At 48.3% G+C, this 18,508-nt stretch overlaps 5 protein-coding genes across 14 annotated transcripts in view; 2 read left to right on the top strand and 3 right to left on the bottom strand.

Annotated features, from left to right (window-relative positions):
* The first annotated feature begins 163 nt into the window (after nt 1-163).
* On the top strand, nt 164-1,552 carry ana2 (anastral spindle 2). Its single transcript, XM_017250314.3, has 2 exons — nt 164-961; nt 1,026-1,552. The coding sequence occupies exons 1-2, from the start codon at nt 217-219 to the stop codon at nt 1,550-1,552; spliced, it is 1,272 nt and encodes a 423-aa protein (XP_017105803.2). The 5' UTR covers nt 164-216.
* On the bottom strand, nt 1,545-6,686 carry Sec31 (secretory 31). Of its 2 annotated transcripts, none has more exons than XM_070278087.1 (11): nt 6,548-6,686; nt 6,146-6,361; nt 5,119-6,082; nt 4,813-5,056; nt 4,648-4,754; nt 4,238-4,337; nt 2,709-4,126; nt 2,534-2,644; nt 2,140-2,475; nt 2,009-2,080; nt 1,545-1,950 (listed from the first exon to the last, which is right to left on the bottom strand). In XM_070278087.1, exons 2-11 carry the CDS (start codon nt 6,340-6,342, stop codon nt 1,762-1,764), a joined length of 3,738 nt encoding a protein of 1,245 aa, XP_070134188.1. In that variant the 5' UTR covers nt 6,343-6,361; nt 6,548-6,686; the 3' UTR covers nt 1,545-1,761. The 2 variants fall into 2 exon arrangements, with proteins under 2 accessions (XP_070134188.1, XP_070134187.1); XM_070278086.1 differs by having other exon boundaries at nt 4,238-4,340.
* A 145-nt stretch (nt 6,687-6,831) lies between these two features.
* On the bottom strand, nt 6,832-8,409 carry DCTN2-p50 (dynactin subunit 2). The gene is made up of 3 exons (XM_017250348.3): nt 8,240-8,409; nt 7,243-8,164; nt 6,832-7,182 (listed from the first exon to the last, which is right to left on the bottom strand). The coding sequence occupies exons 1-3, from the start codon at nt 8,273-8,275 to the stop codon at nt 6,998-7,000; spliced, it is 1,143 nt and encodes a 380-aa protein (XP_017105837.1). The 5' UTR covers nt 8,276-8,409; the 3' UTR covers nt 6,832-6,997.
* Nucleotides 8,410-8,524: 115 nt separating this feature from the next.
* Nucleotides 8,525-11,450, top strand: LOC108131553 (uncharacterized). The gene is made up of 3 exons (XM_017250468.3): nt 8,525-8,675; nt 8,785-10,044; nt 10,109-11,450. The coding sequence occupies exons 1-3, from the start codon at nt 8,625-8,627 to the stop codon at nt 10,865-10,867; spliced, it is 2,070 nt and encodes a 689-aa protein (XP_017105957.2). The 5' UTR covers nt 8,525-8,624; the 3' UTR covers nt 10,868-11,450.
* A 72-nt stretch (nt 11,451-11,522) lies between these two features.
* Nucleotides 11,523-18,508, bottom strand: part of RyR (Ryanodine receptor) — a 28,379-nt gene continuing 21,393 nt past the window's right edge. For 6 of the 9 annotated variants that reach the window (XM_070278080.1, XM_070278078.1, XM_070278079.1 and 3 more), the window contains 6 exons: nt 18,088-18,433; nt 17,332-17,632; nt 16,961-17,071; nt 16,485-16,904; nt 14,551-14,752; nt 11,523-14,497 (listed from right to left, as the gene is read on the bottom strand). In XM_070278080.1, the coding sequence (XP_070134181.1) occupies nt 11,818-14,497; nt 14,551-14,752; nt 16,485-16,904; nt 16,961-17,071; nt 17,332-17,632; nt 18,088-18,433 (4,060 nt within the window). In that variant the 3' untranslated portion in view covers nt 11,523-11,817. Of the gene's footprint in view, nt 14,498-14,550; nt 14,753-16,484; nt 16,905-16,960; nt 17,096-17,331; nt 17,633-18,087; nt 18,434-18,508 lie in introns of those variants that run through there. The other 3 variants (XM_070278076.1, XM_070278075.1, XM_070278083.1) reach the window with 2 other exon arrangements.

Raw genomic sequence — 18,508 nt, forward strand, 5'->3', positions numbered from 1 at the left:
TCTGTTTAAAATCCCAGAAAGTTCTTATGTCTTGTTTTCCTTTTCGTATGACACAGCTTTTTGGTGTTTTACAGCACTGTTTATTTTGCTTTCCAGCACTAAAAAAATATCGAAAGGAAAGGTTGCCATACTTTTTATGCTAACCAGCTCCAATTAGACCGAATCTCCCGCTCGAATTTAAGTTATCCAGGAAATAAACAAAGGATTATAGACCCAATGTTTGCCCCCGAAACGGAAGATATGCTGCCGCGATCAGCACCCAGACCCAGTGCGGCGGTGCCGATGGGTCATAGCGATGGAATCATCCGGCCAGCGGTACCGGAGGTGTCAATTTTGTTTGGGCAGCCACCACAGGATCAGCCGAATTTGGCCCAGCAGCCCACAAATGAGCCAGCACCTCGGCCACCCACTTTCGCCTCTTGGAAAAAACAAATGCTACCTCGGGTCAATTTCTCACCAGTTTTAACCACTGAATTGGGCCCGAGGCCGACGCCAAGCACAGCTCATAGCAATCTTGTAACGTCCTCCAAGGAGTATGTCATAGTTCCTAGGGATCGTGGTTATGGGAATGATGCTCCGACGAGTCCAAACCCCTTGCCAATTAACACGGGACCAGTTTACGGCGAGGCCAAAAAGCAGTTCCATCAACCTAGGCGCTCGTCCAGTGGCTCCACTTCAGATGTCCTTACTATTTGTGCAGGAACACAAACGGATAACCGCTCGCCTCCCCGGACTTCGCTTCCTTCGGTTGTGTACTCGGACATCGACATTAGCAATTTGGCCGACAAGAGCGACCTGAAGTCAATAGTTTCGATGCTTGAATCCATGCGTCAGGAGCAGCAGCAACTGAGACGGATCTGTGAAAAGATGCTGGAGGAGCAGCAACGAACAAAGGTGGAAACCATATCGAATCCCACCAGAACTACCGCCACTCAGTGTAATATATTAACCGCCAACAGCGGTAGGTTTTTATTTCCATATTTTTTTTAAATCCATTACACATCGAATATCTGTTAATTTTCTAGAGAAACGATCATCCCCGATTATTCAGGATTACATTGTCCTGGATGAGGAGGAGGAACCTTTACCTCAACCTGTCCGGCAAGCGGCAAGAGTTATTCCCCACTTCCAATCGCCACGAGCCACACCACCCATTGCCCAATCTACGGGTTACCGAGCCAACACACCGCAAGCGAAGCGGATACCTCAGCTCGCCAAGCCAAACACAGAAAAGAGCATGGTGATGAACGAACTGGCGCTGAAGTATCTGCGACAGCCAGTGGACGAACTGATGAAGGAAATGCGCCTCGGAAGCTCACCCAAGTCCCCGAATCCCGAACCTCTGCGTCCCATTGATAACTTCACCCACTCCCAAAGCCCAAATGACATGTCCAATGCGTCCTACAAATATCTCAAGAAATACCGCCTGCTCCCTGAGGAGCAGCTGGATTACGGTGCTCGCGATCACACCGGTTCTCAGTCCCCCCTTACAGCTTCGCCGCAGATGCAACTCGATCTGGAGAACATTAGAAACCAACCGAAGCTGCTGTAAAAAGTGAATTATGTTTATTTTTGTTATTTATGAATTTGTGTAATTCCTATTTAAGTGGAAATATATTTCAATACACGGAATAACGTTCGACATTCGTTTGGCAATCAACCGATACACTAACAAAGGAAACCACACTCTGTTACAAAGAAACACAATAGACATTCATATAAGAGAAGACACAGTAAGAATAACGTTTAGTGAGCTTTAGTTTAGCGCAGGACCAACTGCAGTTCAGATGCCGATTGCAGGAGAACCTTCAGGCCTTGCATGAAGCCCGCACACTGCGCAAAGTCCGTGCCAAAAGCGATGCGTGTGTGGATCTCCAGTGCATTCGCATAATCGGCTATTTGAATGTACTGTATAATCTGGTTCAGATATTGCACCGTTGTGGGTGTGAGCTGCAAGGAGGGACGTTGCTTAAATATGTTAAGGATCATATGATTATCTTTATCTCACCTTTCCGTCTCTTAGGCAGTCGTACAGGTTTTCCAACCGTTTAACCACATCAACAAACTTGCGTTTAGTGCGCTATTGGAAGGACATTTAAATTAGAAATCCCTTCTAGAATTCCTTGTTTAAACACTCACCGGATCATTCGTTGCACTTAGGCATCGGTTCTTCAGTTCCTCCAGCACTGTTTGCAAGTAGATGTATTCCTCGGGTAGTGGTGGCTTCTCCTTGGGTGGTTCCGGCTGTCGCTGCTGTTGAATGGGAGCCGGCTGCTCGGTGTAGCCTATGGTTTGTTGGCCTCCTTGCCAGTTCTGTTGCAGAGGTGCTCCTTGATTTGGTATCCCCGGCTGGTGGACATTAAGTGGCTGCTGTTGAGGCTGGAGGTACGACTGCTGCTGCTGCTGCTGGGGGTTATTGTTAAAGGCAGCTGGGTTGTAGTATGCATTCGGTGCTCCTCCAGGTGGTGGTGCATTCTAAAAAATGGTCATTTTATAAATAAACTTTCTTGTGAAGATTAATGGGCAACAGTACCTGATATTGAGAGGGATCTATGTATCCATTTTGATTTTGATTGGGGTCGACTGGGAACAGGGGATGCAAGATGGGAGCTGCACTTGGCTCCACTACAGGCTTCGGTTTCGGCTGAAAGATGATACAAAATCATTAAATTTCCTTATATTTTATTTCAATTCTAATATTTACTCACCGCCCTAGACGATTTAAGAGCTGGAGGATCGTTCCAACCCGGTGGTGGTGTGGGATTACGCTGCACATTCTGAATGACCGGTGGAGCAGCTTGAGGCGGCAGCGTCTCAATGGGATTCACGCCCGGCAAGAAGGCGTTCTGCTGCCCTCCCATGAAAGGCGACGGGTTGTAGGGTTGAGCAGGCGCCAGAGGATTGGGATTGAAAGCATTGCTGTTGTACGTGGGCACGGCTGAAGGTTGCGGAACGGTGGGTCCAGGAGCTGGGGCACCGGGGAAGGGAACAGCAGATGGCACAGGGGCCGGAACTGGATTATATGGCATGCCATAGGAGCTTGTGGGTGCAGCTACTGACGGGTCCAGCACGTACTTGGAGCGCGCATGGAGACCAGAGCCCCCAGTAAGCCCTGCCCCGCTTGATGGCGGAGGACCGCTCGAGGAGCTGGCATTGCTTAGCGGGCGCGGTGGATGAGCCAGAGGTTCTGGCTTAACCGGCTGTGGATTGAAAATTTGCGGAGGTGGTTGGGCCACCGGATATGTGGTCGGTGCCGGCGGTGCTGGAGCTGGCCAGCTCGGCTGGGCATACTGGTTGGATGGTTGTCCATATTGCAAGGGCACTGCGGGCTGCGGCTGGGAGAACGATCCGCGAATCCGCTGTTGTGGGTAGCCTAGAGGGGCGCCAGCTTGAGCTGCCTGGGGCTGGACGTAGTCCAGGTTAACGGCATTATTGATGCGGTCGCGCAGGCTCTGCAGGACATCGTTTTCGCTGACATCGCCACCGCCCAAGGTAGTAATATACTGCAGAGCAGCAGTAAGGGCTCCTTGGGAGGCCAGAAGACTACCGTATTCGGTTAGGAAACCGGCAAAGCGGCCGGCCAGGTCCACGGCCACGCCCTGCTGCTCGAGGGACTTGGACATGAGCATGACCAGCTCAGCCAGATCCTGCAACTCGGTGGTGCTGGGCTTGTAGCCAGGGTTCTTCTGCTCCAGCCGCTTCAGCTGGTACCAGGCGCTCACTAGCTTGTCCAGACTGCCAGCGCAGATGTAGCAAAGCATAGCGTTGCGGGTATACTCGGCACTGGTGCCGCATTCGGCCAGCAACCGGTCGCCCAGACGTTCGCAGATGTCCGCTGCCTTGCGCTCGCTGTGTCGGAGAGCGGCTGCCAGAGCTTCCTTCCAGGAGTCCACGGTACAGCGGTTGACAAAGTCCAGCCAGTCTCGGCTCACCAGAGCGGAGATCACATGGGACAGCTCGCTCTTCTGCTGCAGCAGGTAACGCGTCTGGGTGCGGTTCAGGATTTCGATTCCAGCTGTTGAGGCTATAATCAACGCCTCTGGAATGCGATTGGCTTCCAGACAAAGCTCCACAGCAGCCTCCACGTTGCCCGTAAGAATGGCCTCCGAAATCAGGCTATCGGTGTCTGTGAAAGATTGAAAGAAGTCATTTTAGATATTTTCCAGAAAACATAGTTTAAAAGAGGATCCATCTCAAGAATTGGATAGATATTTAACTATTTAACTGATCAACTTACGTTCTCCACTCGGAATCTTGAACTGTGGCCTCGGAGGTGCAGCAAAGTCATTTTGATTTTGTAAGTCGATGGCATTTCCATCAAACTTGTTTTCCTGGGTCTGCTGCGAAGGATACAGAGTGTAATTAGTCTCAAAAATACTTTAATAAAATAATGTTTTATAACTTAAGTTTCCAGCTTTGATTATGATTTTAGCATTAAGCTCTTACCGAATTATCGGTGCTATAATTAGTACTCTGATCACACTCGACCTCCGAAGAGTCGCTCTACAGCAATGGCATAGCATGGAGTGCGTTATCGAATAGAAATATACAGAGCAAGATGAGCATACGTGGTGGCTGATAGTGCTCGCAGTGTTTTAGAGCATGTTTTTGGGACTGATAAGAATCCATCTGCCGCCAAGTACTTACATGGGTGAGGGTCGAGATGCGGGTCGTGAGTGTGTCCACATCCGAGTTCGGGTCGGTTTCCTTGATAAACTTGCTGAACTTGGAGTCGATATCATCTTTGTTGTATCCTAATGGAAAGTAATACTTTTAGTGGTTGGAAGAGATGATGAAATAGATTATTCCTACCCAGAAGATTGAGCATTTCCTCCTTGGGATTCAGATCAAAGTTCGCCTTGATAAAGTACCAGATGTAGCGACCGTGCTGATCTGCAGTCTCATCTGCCCGCTGTCGGCAGTACTCGGAATAGTTGGCCTCAGCCAGCGACCTCTCCAGGGCATTGGCACGTTCCACCAGGCCGGATTCCGTTGTCAACTGCTGCACTTTAACTGTCTTGGAGGTGTTATCGAAGCTGACCAGCTTTCCACCGAACTGAAAAAGCAGACAAGACCCATTAGAATAATTAAACTGTATCAGTTATACCATTATCTTACACCGAAAGCGACACCGCAGGGCCTTTTCATCCATTTTGGAGCACGAGTCAGATCGTGGTAGACCACTTGCGTTGCTTGCTGAGGAATGGGCTCCTGGGCGAACTGGTCCATGCCCGGGAAAGAGTCGGCAATCTTGTTGGCCGTCTGAACGAGGTGATGGGTGCCGCCGTGCAGGGAGTAAATGGACACAGCGCCCTCCAGGCTGGCACTGGCAATAAGTGCCGGGTTCCTAGGGCAGAACTGCACATCTGAGTACCAGGAAGCTGTAGTAGCTACTTCGGAAAGAATCTCTCCCTCGGGGATCTTGGTGTTGGGGTTCCAGCAGTAGATACGATTGTCCTTGCCGCACGAAACCATCAGATCTGTGTCCTGCAGACACCACGACATGCCCAGCACGCCGCGCTCGTGAATCTGATAAGTTTTAGCAGGTGCCGTAGCGTACCGCAAGTCCCACAACTGCACTACCGGCGCCTGGTCGTCCTCGGAAGCGAGCCAAACCTGTGTCGCCGCCTCCGGATGCCACTCAATGGCATGCCAACGAACCCGCGATTGTGTATCCGAGAGTTTGATGATCTGCTGGCTCTTGCGAAGATCCCAAATGACACAGCGGGTGCTGAAAACGGAGGCCAGGATGTGTTGCACCTGCCGATTCCAGGCCACATTCTTTACGTCCTCCAGCGGCTGAGTCTTGGCTCCAGGGTTCATGTGAGTGGCCGGGTTGTTAAGATCCCAGATGTAGATCTCCGACTCGGAGGCACAGGAAGCCAACAGGTTGTTTTGGAACGGGTTAAAGTCCAGCCCACTAACCGCACCCGTGTGCTTATCTTGACGTGCCACCAAAGGTTCCTCATTTCCCGCCAGGAGTTTCGCGGCCGAGTATATGTTGATCTGACCAGCTTCGCAGCCGCCCACTATTAGGCCGCTGGGATGTGGACCCACCGGGCTCCAAATGAGCTTCTGGAACCTGCAATAAAAGCCGGTTACTTATGATAACCACGATACTGCTGGCACTCCTGAAAACACCTACTTGTACTGACTGGCTATGCTGGCCTTTAGCTCCAAATCGTAGGTGGCATCGCTGAAGTTGGGCGAGTACACCTCCAGGGTGGCGTTGGCATTGGAATCAAACTGTTGGGCGGCGGTTCCGGCAGCCAGAAGAATCTGCTGTTGCTGTGCCGGCGACCAGGCGATGTTCACCGTCTTCTGCAGTTCCTTTATCTTCATCTTGAATTCGCCGCTCGAGCTGCAATTGTAATTAAATCTGAATTATGCTGCAACGATGTTTTCCGTTTATGAAACTGAATTGTGTCACGTCCAATTGGATCGCGCCCCGTCATCACTTTTCTCGCTGGCTTCCCCCTGCTTATGTGGCCCAGTTTCCTGCCGTAGCTCATCAATTACACTATCTGTTGGCGTTTAAGCAACTTACACACTGTTGTAAAGGAAATCTACACTTCTTTGCGGTGAAACAACAAGTTTTTGTGCATAAGTTTAACCGAAAACCCAAAATATTTTTAAGAACCGCAGAGCTCGGTGCGACCGTAAAACAAGAACTGGTTGTGAACCAGATTACGAACCAATCAACAGAATTTTTCCCCACCAAAATGTACCATCTCTAAAAAGATGTCATCGCTAAAATACCAGGGCTGAATTGGCACCAAATTCAAAAAGTTTAAAAAATAGAGAAATTTTAAGAGTTTAGACTAGAAAATCTCCATTTCCTTTCATTTTCTTATTATCAATATCTTCACAATAATTTAAGTTCGCAAACAAAAGCTTTTTTAAGCATTTAGGCTTTTTAAAAAAGATCGAATGTAATTAGCATTATAATTTTATAAATATTTGCTATATATAATACGTTTGCTGAAGTGCTGAACACTTATTTAGCTGAAGAAATAGCTGCAACACGCTGTTCCACCTTAGCCACTTTGCTGTTAATGGTCTCCAGATTCTGAGCAAATGTCTCCTGGACGGAGTGCAACAGTTCCTTGTTGTTCACCAGGCTAGTAGTTATAGTTCCCTGTTTTTGTTCGATCTCAGCTATTATCTTGGCGAAATTGTTTGCTGAGGGATGATGGATAGTATAATTAATGTAAAAATAAAAGAATAGTCCACTTTTCTTACCATATTTATGAAGAGCTTCCAAGGCTTGCATGCGCTCGATGACGTGGGGCAGAATCTCAACTACGGGTTCAGTTCGCTTGGCGATGTCGTAAAGTTCAGTAATCTTCTGGTCGCGCTTGGCGTCTTGGGCACTTCCGCTCGATTTCTCGGCAATGGCATCCATTTTACCAGCCAGAGATGTAAGGCGCTGCTCGATAGTATCCAGCTTGTCTGGCTGCAACAGTGCGGCTTTGGTGCTGAGCTGGCGTACGGCTTCCAGAACGTTACTGGTGTTGGTAGCTGCGGTGAGTCGGCTGAGTTTGTCAGGCTGGGCACCGACCACCTTTTCCAGCTGCGATAGCCGTTGCTCAAGGCTGGCCACGCGGGCAGTAGCTGCCAGATCAGTTCCAGGAGTGGGAATAGCCGTTAGAACGCCGGATTGCTTGAACTCCTCCACTTGCCCGATGAGCGCCTTCACCTGCTTGCTGTTGGGCACCTGCTCCTTGCCAAGCACCTGTTCCAATTTCAAGGTCTCCAGAACCTTCTTGGCAGTGCTAATAACCGTGGCCACTGCGTCGTACGACTGCTTCTCCTCGTCGGCTATCTTGCGGTCCACCTGCAAGGCAGCTACTTCGTTCAGCAGCTCGTTCATCTCGATCTGCAAACGCTGACACTTCTGGACTGGAGTCTCCTTTTCCCCTAGGCCCACCAGCTCGTATTCGCCAGAGCCTCGAGCGTCATAGCCCCGGCACACCCGACGACCGATGCGGTCCGTAAAGTCAACACTTCCCTCAAGAGTAGCTCCGCTGAAACGCTTATGGGCGGCGCTCGTGGATATGTGCAACCGCTCAATGGCCTCATTTTCGGGCTCCTCCTCGTAGTAGTCGGATGTTTCGGGCTCGGGATCATCAGGTGTTTCGTACACATCTGGCTGGTCATAAGCCTGGGATGAAAATAATAGAAATTATGCCAAAATGAAAGCTTTCACGTCACCGCCCTTGTCTGCATATACACTTACTATTCCCGGCAGATTTTGAAACTTGGGATCGGCCATTATTGTGGGCACGTCGACTGCGATGTCCTAGATCCTTGGGAGACGAAATAATTGCTTTATTTTTGTGCAAAATCTTATTTTGCAAAAACTAATCTGATGTCATAAAAAGTGTTACCACTTATTAACAGTTAACAGTATTAAAAGGAAATGCCTAACGCGTTTTATGCTGTTTCGGTATTTTTCTATCTTCACCGTTTAACAGTATATTTTAGTTGGTATTTTTAAATAGTTTCGTCGTCGATACTAAGTTAATCAACACTATAGTTGTGGGGGGTTAGTGGGCGGTTAGATTGGTGCTGCAAAATCAGTTGGATTAAAATAGCTATTTCGCATTCGAGGCCAAAGCAGGATGTCGTATAAGGAGCTTAGTTCGCCCAGGTTCGACGAGCTGCCACTGGAGGTATGTCCATATCAGTGGGTCCCGTGACCGATCCATCATAGTGCCCTATCTTTATATCTACCTGTTAGGGCAGTCAGCTGATTGAGCATTTTTTTTCTTTTGTTCCCAGATTGTTCTAAAGATTTTCAATTACTTGGGATACTCGGATCTGCAGGCGGCAGGCTCGACCTGTCAGCGGTGGCATGCGGCTCTGGACCAAACCGAGTTTAACGTGCGCACGCGTGTCTGTTTTTCCAAAGTGGTGCTCTCGGATCAACTTAGTCCTGTGGTAGATCTTCTGCGATGCGAGCGTCGTTTCCAGCATTTCCTGTTCGAGGATGTGACCCTGGGTCAGGTGAAGGAATTGATGCGGTTCATGGGGCGCACGGCCCACTCCCTCGCCCTGGATAATGTGGACCTTAACGATAAGCAGTTCTATGGAATGTTGGGCGTACTTCCGCACCTTCACTCGTTATCGCTGAAGCGTTGCCTGCCGCTGTTTATGTCGGGCTCCTTCCTGGATTCCTGCACCAACTCCTGCCCCGACTTGAACGATCTGGCCAGCAATCTGGCCGGTATCCGCGAGCTTACTTTGTGCGAGAACCAGTATCTCACCGACGCTATTCTTATGAGGCTTACTTCGTTCATGCCTGCTCTTGAGGTCATCAATATGTCCGGCTGCCACATTGCATTTCACAATGCCATCCATCGGAGGTTTTATCCAGCCACAAGTTCCTCGGACCATGTGCTGCCGAGTGAATCGGTTCTGACATTCAAGTTCATCCTTACAATCCTAAGCCTGCAGAAGCGAACGTTGCGGGAGCTGGACTTTAGCCACACACTTATCGGCCAGGCTCTGCTGGCCCTCTGTGACTTAAATCTCCAGCTGCACCGTCTTTACTTATCCGGCTGCAGGCAGTTAAACGCAGCCACCATCAGGAGCTTTCTGGCCACCCAGCCCCACTTGAGTGCTCTGCATTTGTCGGCTACCATGTGTGTGAACGACGACAACCTGGCGGCGCTGGTGCAAACGAACCCCATGTTGGAGCACCTAAAGATCAACGGATGCCTAAGCATCACCAATGCCGGCGCCATCCATCTTGCAAAGCTGAAGCGACTCAAAAGTCTGGATATCTCGAATTGCGATAGCGTAACTAGTAGCGGCATCATAGAGGGAGTGGCTAGCGAGGAGAACCAAGTTCTGCAGGAGTTGAACGTATCCTGCTTGCAGATTTGCGAGGAGTGTGTCAAGGCCATTGCCAGCAATCTACGCTCTCTGCGCTCCCTGCATCTTAACCACTGCATTAATGGGGTCACCGATGAGGCTGTCCAGTCAATTATTGGACAATTACGTTGGCTGCGGGATCTATCCTTGGAGCACTGCAGTGGGGTAAGTTTTTCAGCCAATTTCTGTTAAGAGTTTCATGGAAACTATTCCTATTTTTTTTGTACAGATTACAGACGCAGCACTCACAGGCATAAACATATCTAAGCTGGAACTGAGCCGAAAGCAGTCTGGCTCTCAAGTATCCTCGATGGATAACTTTTATCCTCCCTACTGCAACAGTCTGGCTGAACGCGACAGCATGGCCGGATCTCTGCAGTCCATTAAGATATCATTGCGGAGCAAAGCCGAGGATGAGATAGTGCGGGATGCCAGGCGCAAGCAGGCTATGCTCGCCGCCTATGAAATGAACTTGATCCGCGATGACGACTTCGAAGGGCACAATATTCAGCAGCTCCGGGGTCTTCGATCGCTGAATCTGCGCGGCTGCAACAAGATCAGCGATGTATCCCTGAAGTATGGGCTCAAGCACGTGGAACTGAGGCGCCTTTTGCTCTCAAACTGCCAACAAATCTCGTTGCTGGGCATGGAGGCGGTTGCCAGCAGCTGTCCCTCCATCGAAGAGTTGGATCTTTCCGACTGCTACAACATCACGGACAAGACTATTCAGGTGATCACCGCTAAGATGCCCCGCCTGCGAGCTCTTCACATCAGCGGCTGCAGCCAACTGACCGAACACACTCTGGACGCCATCATCACCAACTGCACATGCCTGCAGACCCTGTCCATATACCGCTGCCGCAACATGTACTCGGACCTCGAGGAGCGGCTGTCTGGGGTGCGGACTCTGCGCAATCTCAACATGGACAATCTGACGACCATTGACAACGCCGAATTCTTCCGTCTTAAGAAGCGTCTCGATTACTGATATTTCGCTGCTATTTTCATTGTCCTGGTACTCTACTACTTTCAGCTGTACAACTTCCGCTAGTCAATCGCCCCAGTCGTCCCAGTCGTCCCAGTCGCCTCGGGAAGCGCACAACAATTTTTTAATATTTATAGAACAGCCCCCCCGGAGGAGGGCTATAATTGTGAATGCTTAGTCAAATATACACAGTCGGATATACGTATGCGTTCAATATTTGGATACGCACTCAACTTTACATTAACCGCACAAATATTAGGATGAAAAGGATTACAAGTCTGGATTGTAATTTTGTTACATTTTAAATGCAAGATTTGTCCGCGTTCAACTGTGATTTTTTATCAAAAAAAAAAAAAAACCATTTCTATGATAAGAGTACACTTTTTTGAATTGTGTAATCAGTTGTTTTAACCTTAATGTTGAATTATGTTTGTTATTGTTAAATCGATCGGAACATTGGATATTTATAAATGTTTTTTAATCATTGTTTTAATAATAAAATAAGATTTGATACTTCAATTGTGGTTTCCAAAAGGTTGTTGTTTAGTTATCACATATTTTAGATGTTGTATTTTGATAGCTAGTATAATACCATTAAAGTTAATGAATAATTCTCATAGATTTTGTAAATAAAACATAAATGTTTCAAAATACTATGTTCGTTCAAAATGAATAGATTTATTTTAAAATGAGTTAAGAACATTTGCTGTTATACGTGCTAGAATCGTCATCAATATATCATTTTGGAAAAAGGTCGTCCTCCTACGTACATAGAAACGATTTTGTAGGATATTGCTTAAAAATACATTGCTAAAGTCGACTAGGTAAAAATTCCAGATGATGTCAAAGTACCAAAACGCACCTACTACTCCCTGGAGTGCAGGTGCCAAGTGGGTCCCGAGTTTCATTGTGCCCGGATAGCAAACAACGGAGAAAAGTCCTGGTGGCGTTGTCTAACCGCCGCCACCTCCGCCGGATAGCTCGTCCTCGTACTGCTTGCGGAAGCAGTCTCCCACTGGGAAGAAGTCCCAGCTGCGCTGCTGGTACATATTCCACACGTACGTCTCCTGGCCGGTGTACTCCGTGTCCGGCTTGTTAATCAAATGCATCAGGAAGAACATGTAGTTGGCCAGGTTGTGCTCCTTCTGGACGTGCGTATCGAAGCCGTGCGGTACTATGTCAAAGAAGTCCTTGCCCATGCCGCATATGAAGCAATTGGACTCCATGTTGTCCTTCACCGACTCCAGTTGGTCACGGAGCTCTCCGAAGGCGTCAATGATCAAACCCTGGATGATGGCCAGCAGGATAATGATGACGAAGAAGAAGAACGTGATGTCGAAGATGATGCGGTACACTTCGTAGTCGTCTCCGTCCGGATCGCCGATCTCGTCACCGATGCCACCACCCGCTCTCACACCCTTGTACAGATGGAAGACGAAGCAGGTAAGCATGTCGTGACACTTCTTGTCCACCTCCTCGTCCTCCTCCTGGATGTAGAACTTGCGGAAGAAGTTGAACGCAATCACCGTGTAAATGTACACGATGATGGTGAGCAGCATCACGGTCAGCACCAGTTGCTTTCCGTTGTGGGTTACCGACTGCAGGATGGTGCGCAGGGTCTTGAATCCAACGGCCACATCGAGCAGATGGGCGGCAAAGAAGAAGTTGTTGAAGTTGCCCATCACCGAGAAGCTAAAGTACCAGAGCGAGTAGAGGAAGGCGTTGTCCGTGAAGGTCACTCCGGCCTTCCACACCTGGTAGCGCCAGTCGATGTTCATGATGTACTTGAAGATGCCCGTCTCCTCGCTCTCCTGGGCCGCGAACGCGCTCTTCTCCATGCCCAACAAGTTTGAGATCGAGTCGAAGTCGTAGGTCTCGCTGTACTTTTGGCGCACCTTCTTCTTGACGAACTTGTCCCAGTAGTTGACCGGGAAGCTCTTGGCCGAGATCACTAACTTGTCCCAGTGTGACTTGAAGTCGTCGTCCTCCGGCTGTTCCGCAATGAAGAGACCATCGAACTCCAGCCGGCGGGCAATCTCCTTTTCGCGCTTGAAGATGGCCAGTGGCACCTTCAGGTGGTAATAGGCGATCAGCATGGCCAGAGAGACGAGGGAGTGCAGGCAGGCTGCTATGCGGAGCACATGTTCCATATAGAAGAAGTCCTCGTCCACATGCACCAGTTCCGGTACGTCGTCTTCGATTTCGCCGTCGCCTGATCCGCCGTCTCCCGAACCTCCAAATCCAGATCCCGTAATGTCCGCGCCAGCTCCCGAGCCGGAGCCCAGGATGAGCTCCTCTTCGCCAGAGCCGTCCGATTCCTCCACGAGAGTGGTGACCTTGTAGAAGAGCAGCATAAAGTTGATGCTGAAGGCCAGCACCAGGGCCACATACTTGAGGTTGTAGAAGTTCCTGGCCAGGAAGCTGACAGCTCGGTGGGTGTACTGCGAGAAGTCGATCTGGTGAACGGCAGGTGTCTCCTGTGGCGCCGACGACGACTTCTTGGCCTCCGCCTCGATCGAGGCCATGGCCGCTTCCTGAGCCTTTTGCGCTTCCTGTCGTTCCTGGGCCGCCTTCTTTGCCGCCTCCCCACCCAGCAAGTCCACAATTGAAATGGGCTCCTGGTAAGGCTCTCCTTCCACCAACTCCCCACTGGGGGCAGACCCATCCTCGGGACTCGACTCGCCACCCTCCTCCATGGAGGAGTTGGCCGGGGACTCGTGCACCACCACCTTGTACATGCCGTTTTCTTCCTTGTTGATGTCCAGGCCGAAGGCTTGCACCGTACCCGGCGGCTCCTCCAGCGGCAACGGCGGCAGTGCTCTTCCAAACGTCTCCTCCTCCACCACCGGCTCCTCCTCCTGCTCGGGAGCAGGTCCACGCATAAGGTTCAACAGGATTCCGAAAATGTAGCGCACCACACAGAAGTGGGCATAGCCGGTGTAGTAGAAAATGTAGAAGATGATCTTGAAGAAGCCAACGATGAGTTCTGGGATGGACTTGGTCTGCATCACGCCGATCTGGTGCTTGATGTTCGCAGGACTGAGCATGTGCACGCCAAACTTGAGGCCCTCCTTGACGGCGGTGATGGTGCGTCGGATGGGATCGCGGGCTGCCCGCTCCTCCTCCTCCTCGCTCATGTAGGAACTGTACGCCGTGTCGCGCTTCACGTTGCCGCCTCCGTCATCGGTGGCCATCAGGCCCGAGGCATGGGTCATCTCAAAGATGGCGTCCTCGCAGAAGTTGACAAAGGCCTCGAGCTTCTCCTTGTCGCCGCCCTCGGTCACGATGGAGTAGAAGAAGGCGCGCTTGGACTCTCGGATCTGCGGTTTCTCCCACTGCTCAATGTTGGAATCCTTGATTTCAAAGTAGACGCGCTCGATGCGCTTCGAGCTGCCCAGGATCTCTATGCGACCCAGGAAGGGCTCGAAGTAGTTCAGCACTGAGCCAGCCGTTTCCAGGAAGCGGGCCAGGCGCGGCTCATTGGGCATGTGTTCGCTGAGGTTGGTCAGCAGCACAGCCAGGTTGAAACCGATCTCCTTTGATGGTTCGTGGAAGCGCTCCACGAAGGCCCGGTAATCGATCTTGCCCTCGTGGTTTCGCTCACAGCAGGCCAAAAGGAAATCCATTTCTTCCCTGCAATGACCAAGTTTAAGGACAATGACATGGCTATAATTGCTTTGACTTACGGTGTGTAGTTCTTGGATTGCTCCATCTTCTCCCTAAAGTCCTTGGGCGTAACCCAGCCCTCGTTCTTCATGTCGATCTCGTGGAAGCTTGGCGACTCAATCAAGTCGGCCAGTTTCAGGAACATATCAAAGTACTTCAGAATCAACTCCACATTGGAGGCGGACTCCACCAGAGTATCCACCATCTGCTTACCAATGGTGCCTGTTGAAAGGAAATTTATGAAAGGCGGAATACTTCGAAAAATAAAATATTTTTTAGATTTTTTGTGAAATTTTCTAGAGGTCCCCTTCAGAATATTGAAAAATGCATGTTGGGGCATATTTGGTCTACAGCGATGACTATATCTTTGCCAATAATCATCCGATTCTCGAGCGGGGTACCTTAAAAGATTCGTAGACCGATTCTCTATTAATCTGCATCAAAATCTAGAAACGAAATATTTTTTAGATTTTTTGTTAAATTTTCTAGGGGGTCCCCTTCAGAATATTGAAAATTGCATGACAATATTCAATATTGACAATATATTTCACAATAATCATCCGATTTCTGAGCGGGGTACCTTCAACGATTCGTAGATCGATTTTCTATTAGTCTGCATCAAAATCTAGAAACGAAATATTTTTTAGATTTTTTGTGAAATTTTCTAGGGGGTCCCCTTCAAAATATTGAAAATTGCATGTTGGGGCATATTTGGTCTACAGCGATGACTATAACTTTGCCAATAATCATCCAATTCTTGAGCGGGGTACCTTAAACGATTCGTAGATCGATTTTCTATTAATCTACATTAAAATCTAGAAACGAAATATTTTTTAGATTTTTTGTGAAATTTTCTAGGGGGTCCCCTTCGAAATATTGAAAAAGGCATGTTGGGGCATATTTGGTCTACAGCGATGACTATATCTTTGCCAATAATCATCCGATTCTTGCGAGGGGTACCTTAAACGATTCGTAGATCAATTCTCTATTAATCTGCATTCAAATTTAGAAACGAAATATTTCTTAAATTTTTTGTGAAATTTTCAAAATATTGAAAAAGGCATGTTGGGGCATATTTGGTCTACAACGATGACTATAACTTTGCCAATAATCATCCGATTCTTGAGCGGGGTACCTTAAACGATTCGTAGATCGATTCTCTATTAATCTGCATCAAAATCCAAAAACGAAATATTTTTTAGATTTTTTGTGAAATTTTCTAGGGGTCCCCTTCAAAATATTGAAAAATGCATGTTGGGGCATATTTGGTCTTCAGCTATGACTAGATCTTTGCCAATAATCATCCGATTCTTGCGAGGGATACCTTAAACGATTCGTAGATCGATTCTCTATTAATCTGCATCAAAATCTAGAAACGAAATATTTTTTTAAATTTTTTGTGAAATTTTCTAGGGGGTCCCCTTCAGAATATTGAAAATTGCATGTTGGAGCATATTTGGTCTACAGCGATGACTATATCTTTGCCAATAATCATCCGATTCTTGAGCGGGATACCTCAAACGATTCGTAGATCGATTCTCTATTAATCTGCATCAAAATCTAGAAACCAAATATTTTTTATATTTTTTGTGAAATTTTCTAGGGGGTCCCCTTCAAAATATTCAAAAAGGCATGTTGGGGCATATTTGGTCTACAGCGATAACTATATCTTTGCCAATAATCATCCGATTCTGGAGCGGGATACCTTAAACGATTCGTAGATCGATTCTCTATTAATCTGCATCAAAATCTAGAAACGAAATATTTTTTAGATTTTTTGTGAAATTTTCTAGGGGGTCCCCTTCAAAATATTGAAAATTGCATGTTGGGGCGTATTTGGTCTACAGGGTTGCCTATATCTTTGCCAAAAATCATCCGATTCATGAGCGGATGATTCTCGATTCTCTCTTTTCTACCTCTATTAGTTTGTGTTTAAACTGGTTCTTTTCATTACCATTAACAACGTTTCCTTCCAGCATGGACAGCATCATCGTGATCATGTCCTTCTGCAGATTCAGCAGCTCCTTGAGTAGGTCCACCTGGCTGGAGTGCTTCGACAGCTTGTCCTGCATGTGCGAGAACAGGAATAGGAATCCTCCAACCGCATCCCACAACCTGGAGTGCGCCAACGCCTGTTGATTGAGGGTACAGGGACCCTGGATGACCTCAGTAAGGGTGTTGAAGACTTGGCTGGCCACTCCGATGGCCTTGAAGAAGTTGGCTTTGCCGGCGGGGTCGATGATCTCCTTGCTGGAGTAGTGCCAGTAAAAGTCCATGATGGACTCCTGGAGTCGGAGAAGGTAATCCACAGTGCAGATGACCACGTTTACGGTTGTCGTGTTTCCGGCCTGAGTCCTCAAATAGTTTTGCCACTCTGGAAAGGATCAACTTGAGGATTAAAGGATTCTACATAGGTGCAAGCTGACTCACCCAAATTGTGACCTTCGCAGGTCAGCTGGATGAACCGGAACAGCGCACAGGTGAACTCCGCGTCGTGCATGTTCTTCTCGCCGGCGGCGCCCTCGGAACCTACACCAAGACCTGCACCCGCACTCGGAATATACTCTTTGTTGGTGTGGCAAATTGGGTGGATTGTACAACGATAGCGGGATCACGTACACGGGATTGTGGTGGGTGGTTTTGGCATGCGAGGCATGGTGGTGTGGGTGGTGGTGGGAAATCAGTTGGAAGGAAGTAGACACAAATCAATAGAGTAATCGAACTTGGAAGAGTGCAAACCAAATTTAAGGGGCAATCGAAAGCGGCAGGATGTGAGCGGGATTGGGGGCGGCAGGACTTACCCTCTGCTTTGGTGTTTCGTTCAAAGGCGTCCAGATCAAGGACACTGCACGAGTTCATCAGACCGGCGATGGAGGTGAAGAAACCCACGTCCTTCTTCTCCTTCAGGTGGTTCAGCATGCCCATTTGGATGTCGATGTTGCCGCCTCTCAGGATGGCGATGCCGAGATTGAGTGTCGTCATTACCATCTCCGAAGGTATACCTTTGGAGGCGGAAATGTGCAACAGCACCATTTCGGCAACGCCACGATTGGAGAGGCGTGCCTGATGGAAGAGCAGTTTCTGCTTTTCCATCTCTTGTTCCTGTCGAGGATTTTAAAAGAAGTTTAATAAAGTTTAGTTACACATAAGGGTTAAACATATTTAGGGTTAAGTTAGTTACAGATTAAAATATAAAGATAAAGTTCCTTAAAAATATAATTATTGATACCAAAGGAAAAATATTGAAAACAGAGGAGTGTCTAGAAAACATGCTACATGCTACAAATACTCAAATAGAGCTTCAAAACAATGCTTCTTCCTATAAACCCCTTGAAAAATAAAGGCAAAATTATATAAACCTCTGATCTTGTCAGAAAATAGAATAAAACTCAAAATATTGAGCTAAAAAATGACATTAAAAATCCTATTCTCAGGATAACCCTCAACGAATAGTTACCATTAGTCTCCTCATCCGAAACTGAGTAAGACATGTCGTTACATGGGTTACGGGTTATTAGCAGCAGTTAGTGGGAATATATGAGTTGGAGATCACTTACATGGATGCTGGTGCCTTCGCCCTCTTCGCCTCCCTCACCGCCCTCTTCGTCACCGCCTTCCTCCTCCTCTTCGCCGCAGGACTTGGCCGCAATCTGCGCATACGACATGTAGAGCAGGTCCTCCTGGAGAGCTCCACTGCGCTCCGTCATGGCACCGCGACAGAAGGTGGTGACCAGTTGGGTCAATGGATCCGGCTTGCTGTCCGTCTCCTCTTCGTCCTTCTTCGACTTTTCAGAGTCCTCGAAGGTCTGGGTCAGGTCCTCGACCATGACCTCCTGGCCGACGTTCTCCTCCTGCAGCCATTGCTCATAGTAGGAGCGGGCAAAGATGTTGCAGGCACGATGTCTAAACGGATTGGAAAGATGTATTAGTTATCTTTGGAATCAGGACCTGCATTCGCACGGAAAACAAACAGAGATT

This window comes from Drosophila bipectinata, chromosome 2R, assembly GCF_030179905.1.
Source record: "Drosophila bipectinata strain 14024-0381.07 chromosome 2R, DbipHiC1v2, whole genome shotgun sequence".
In the NCBI taxonomy this organism is placed as follows: domain Eukaryota; kingdom Metazoa; phylum Arthropoda; class Insecta; order Diptera; family Drosophilidae; genus Drosophila; species Drosophila bipectinata.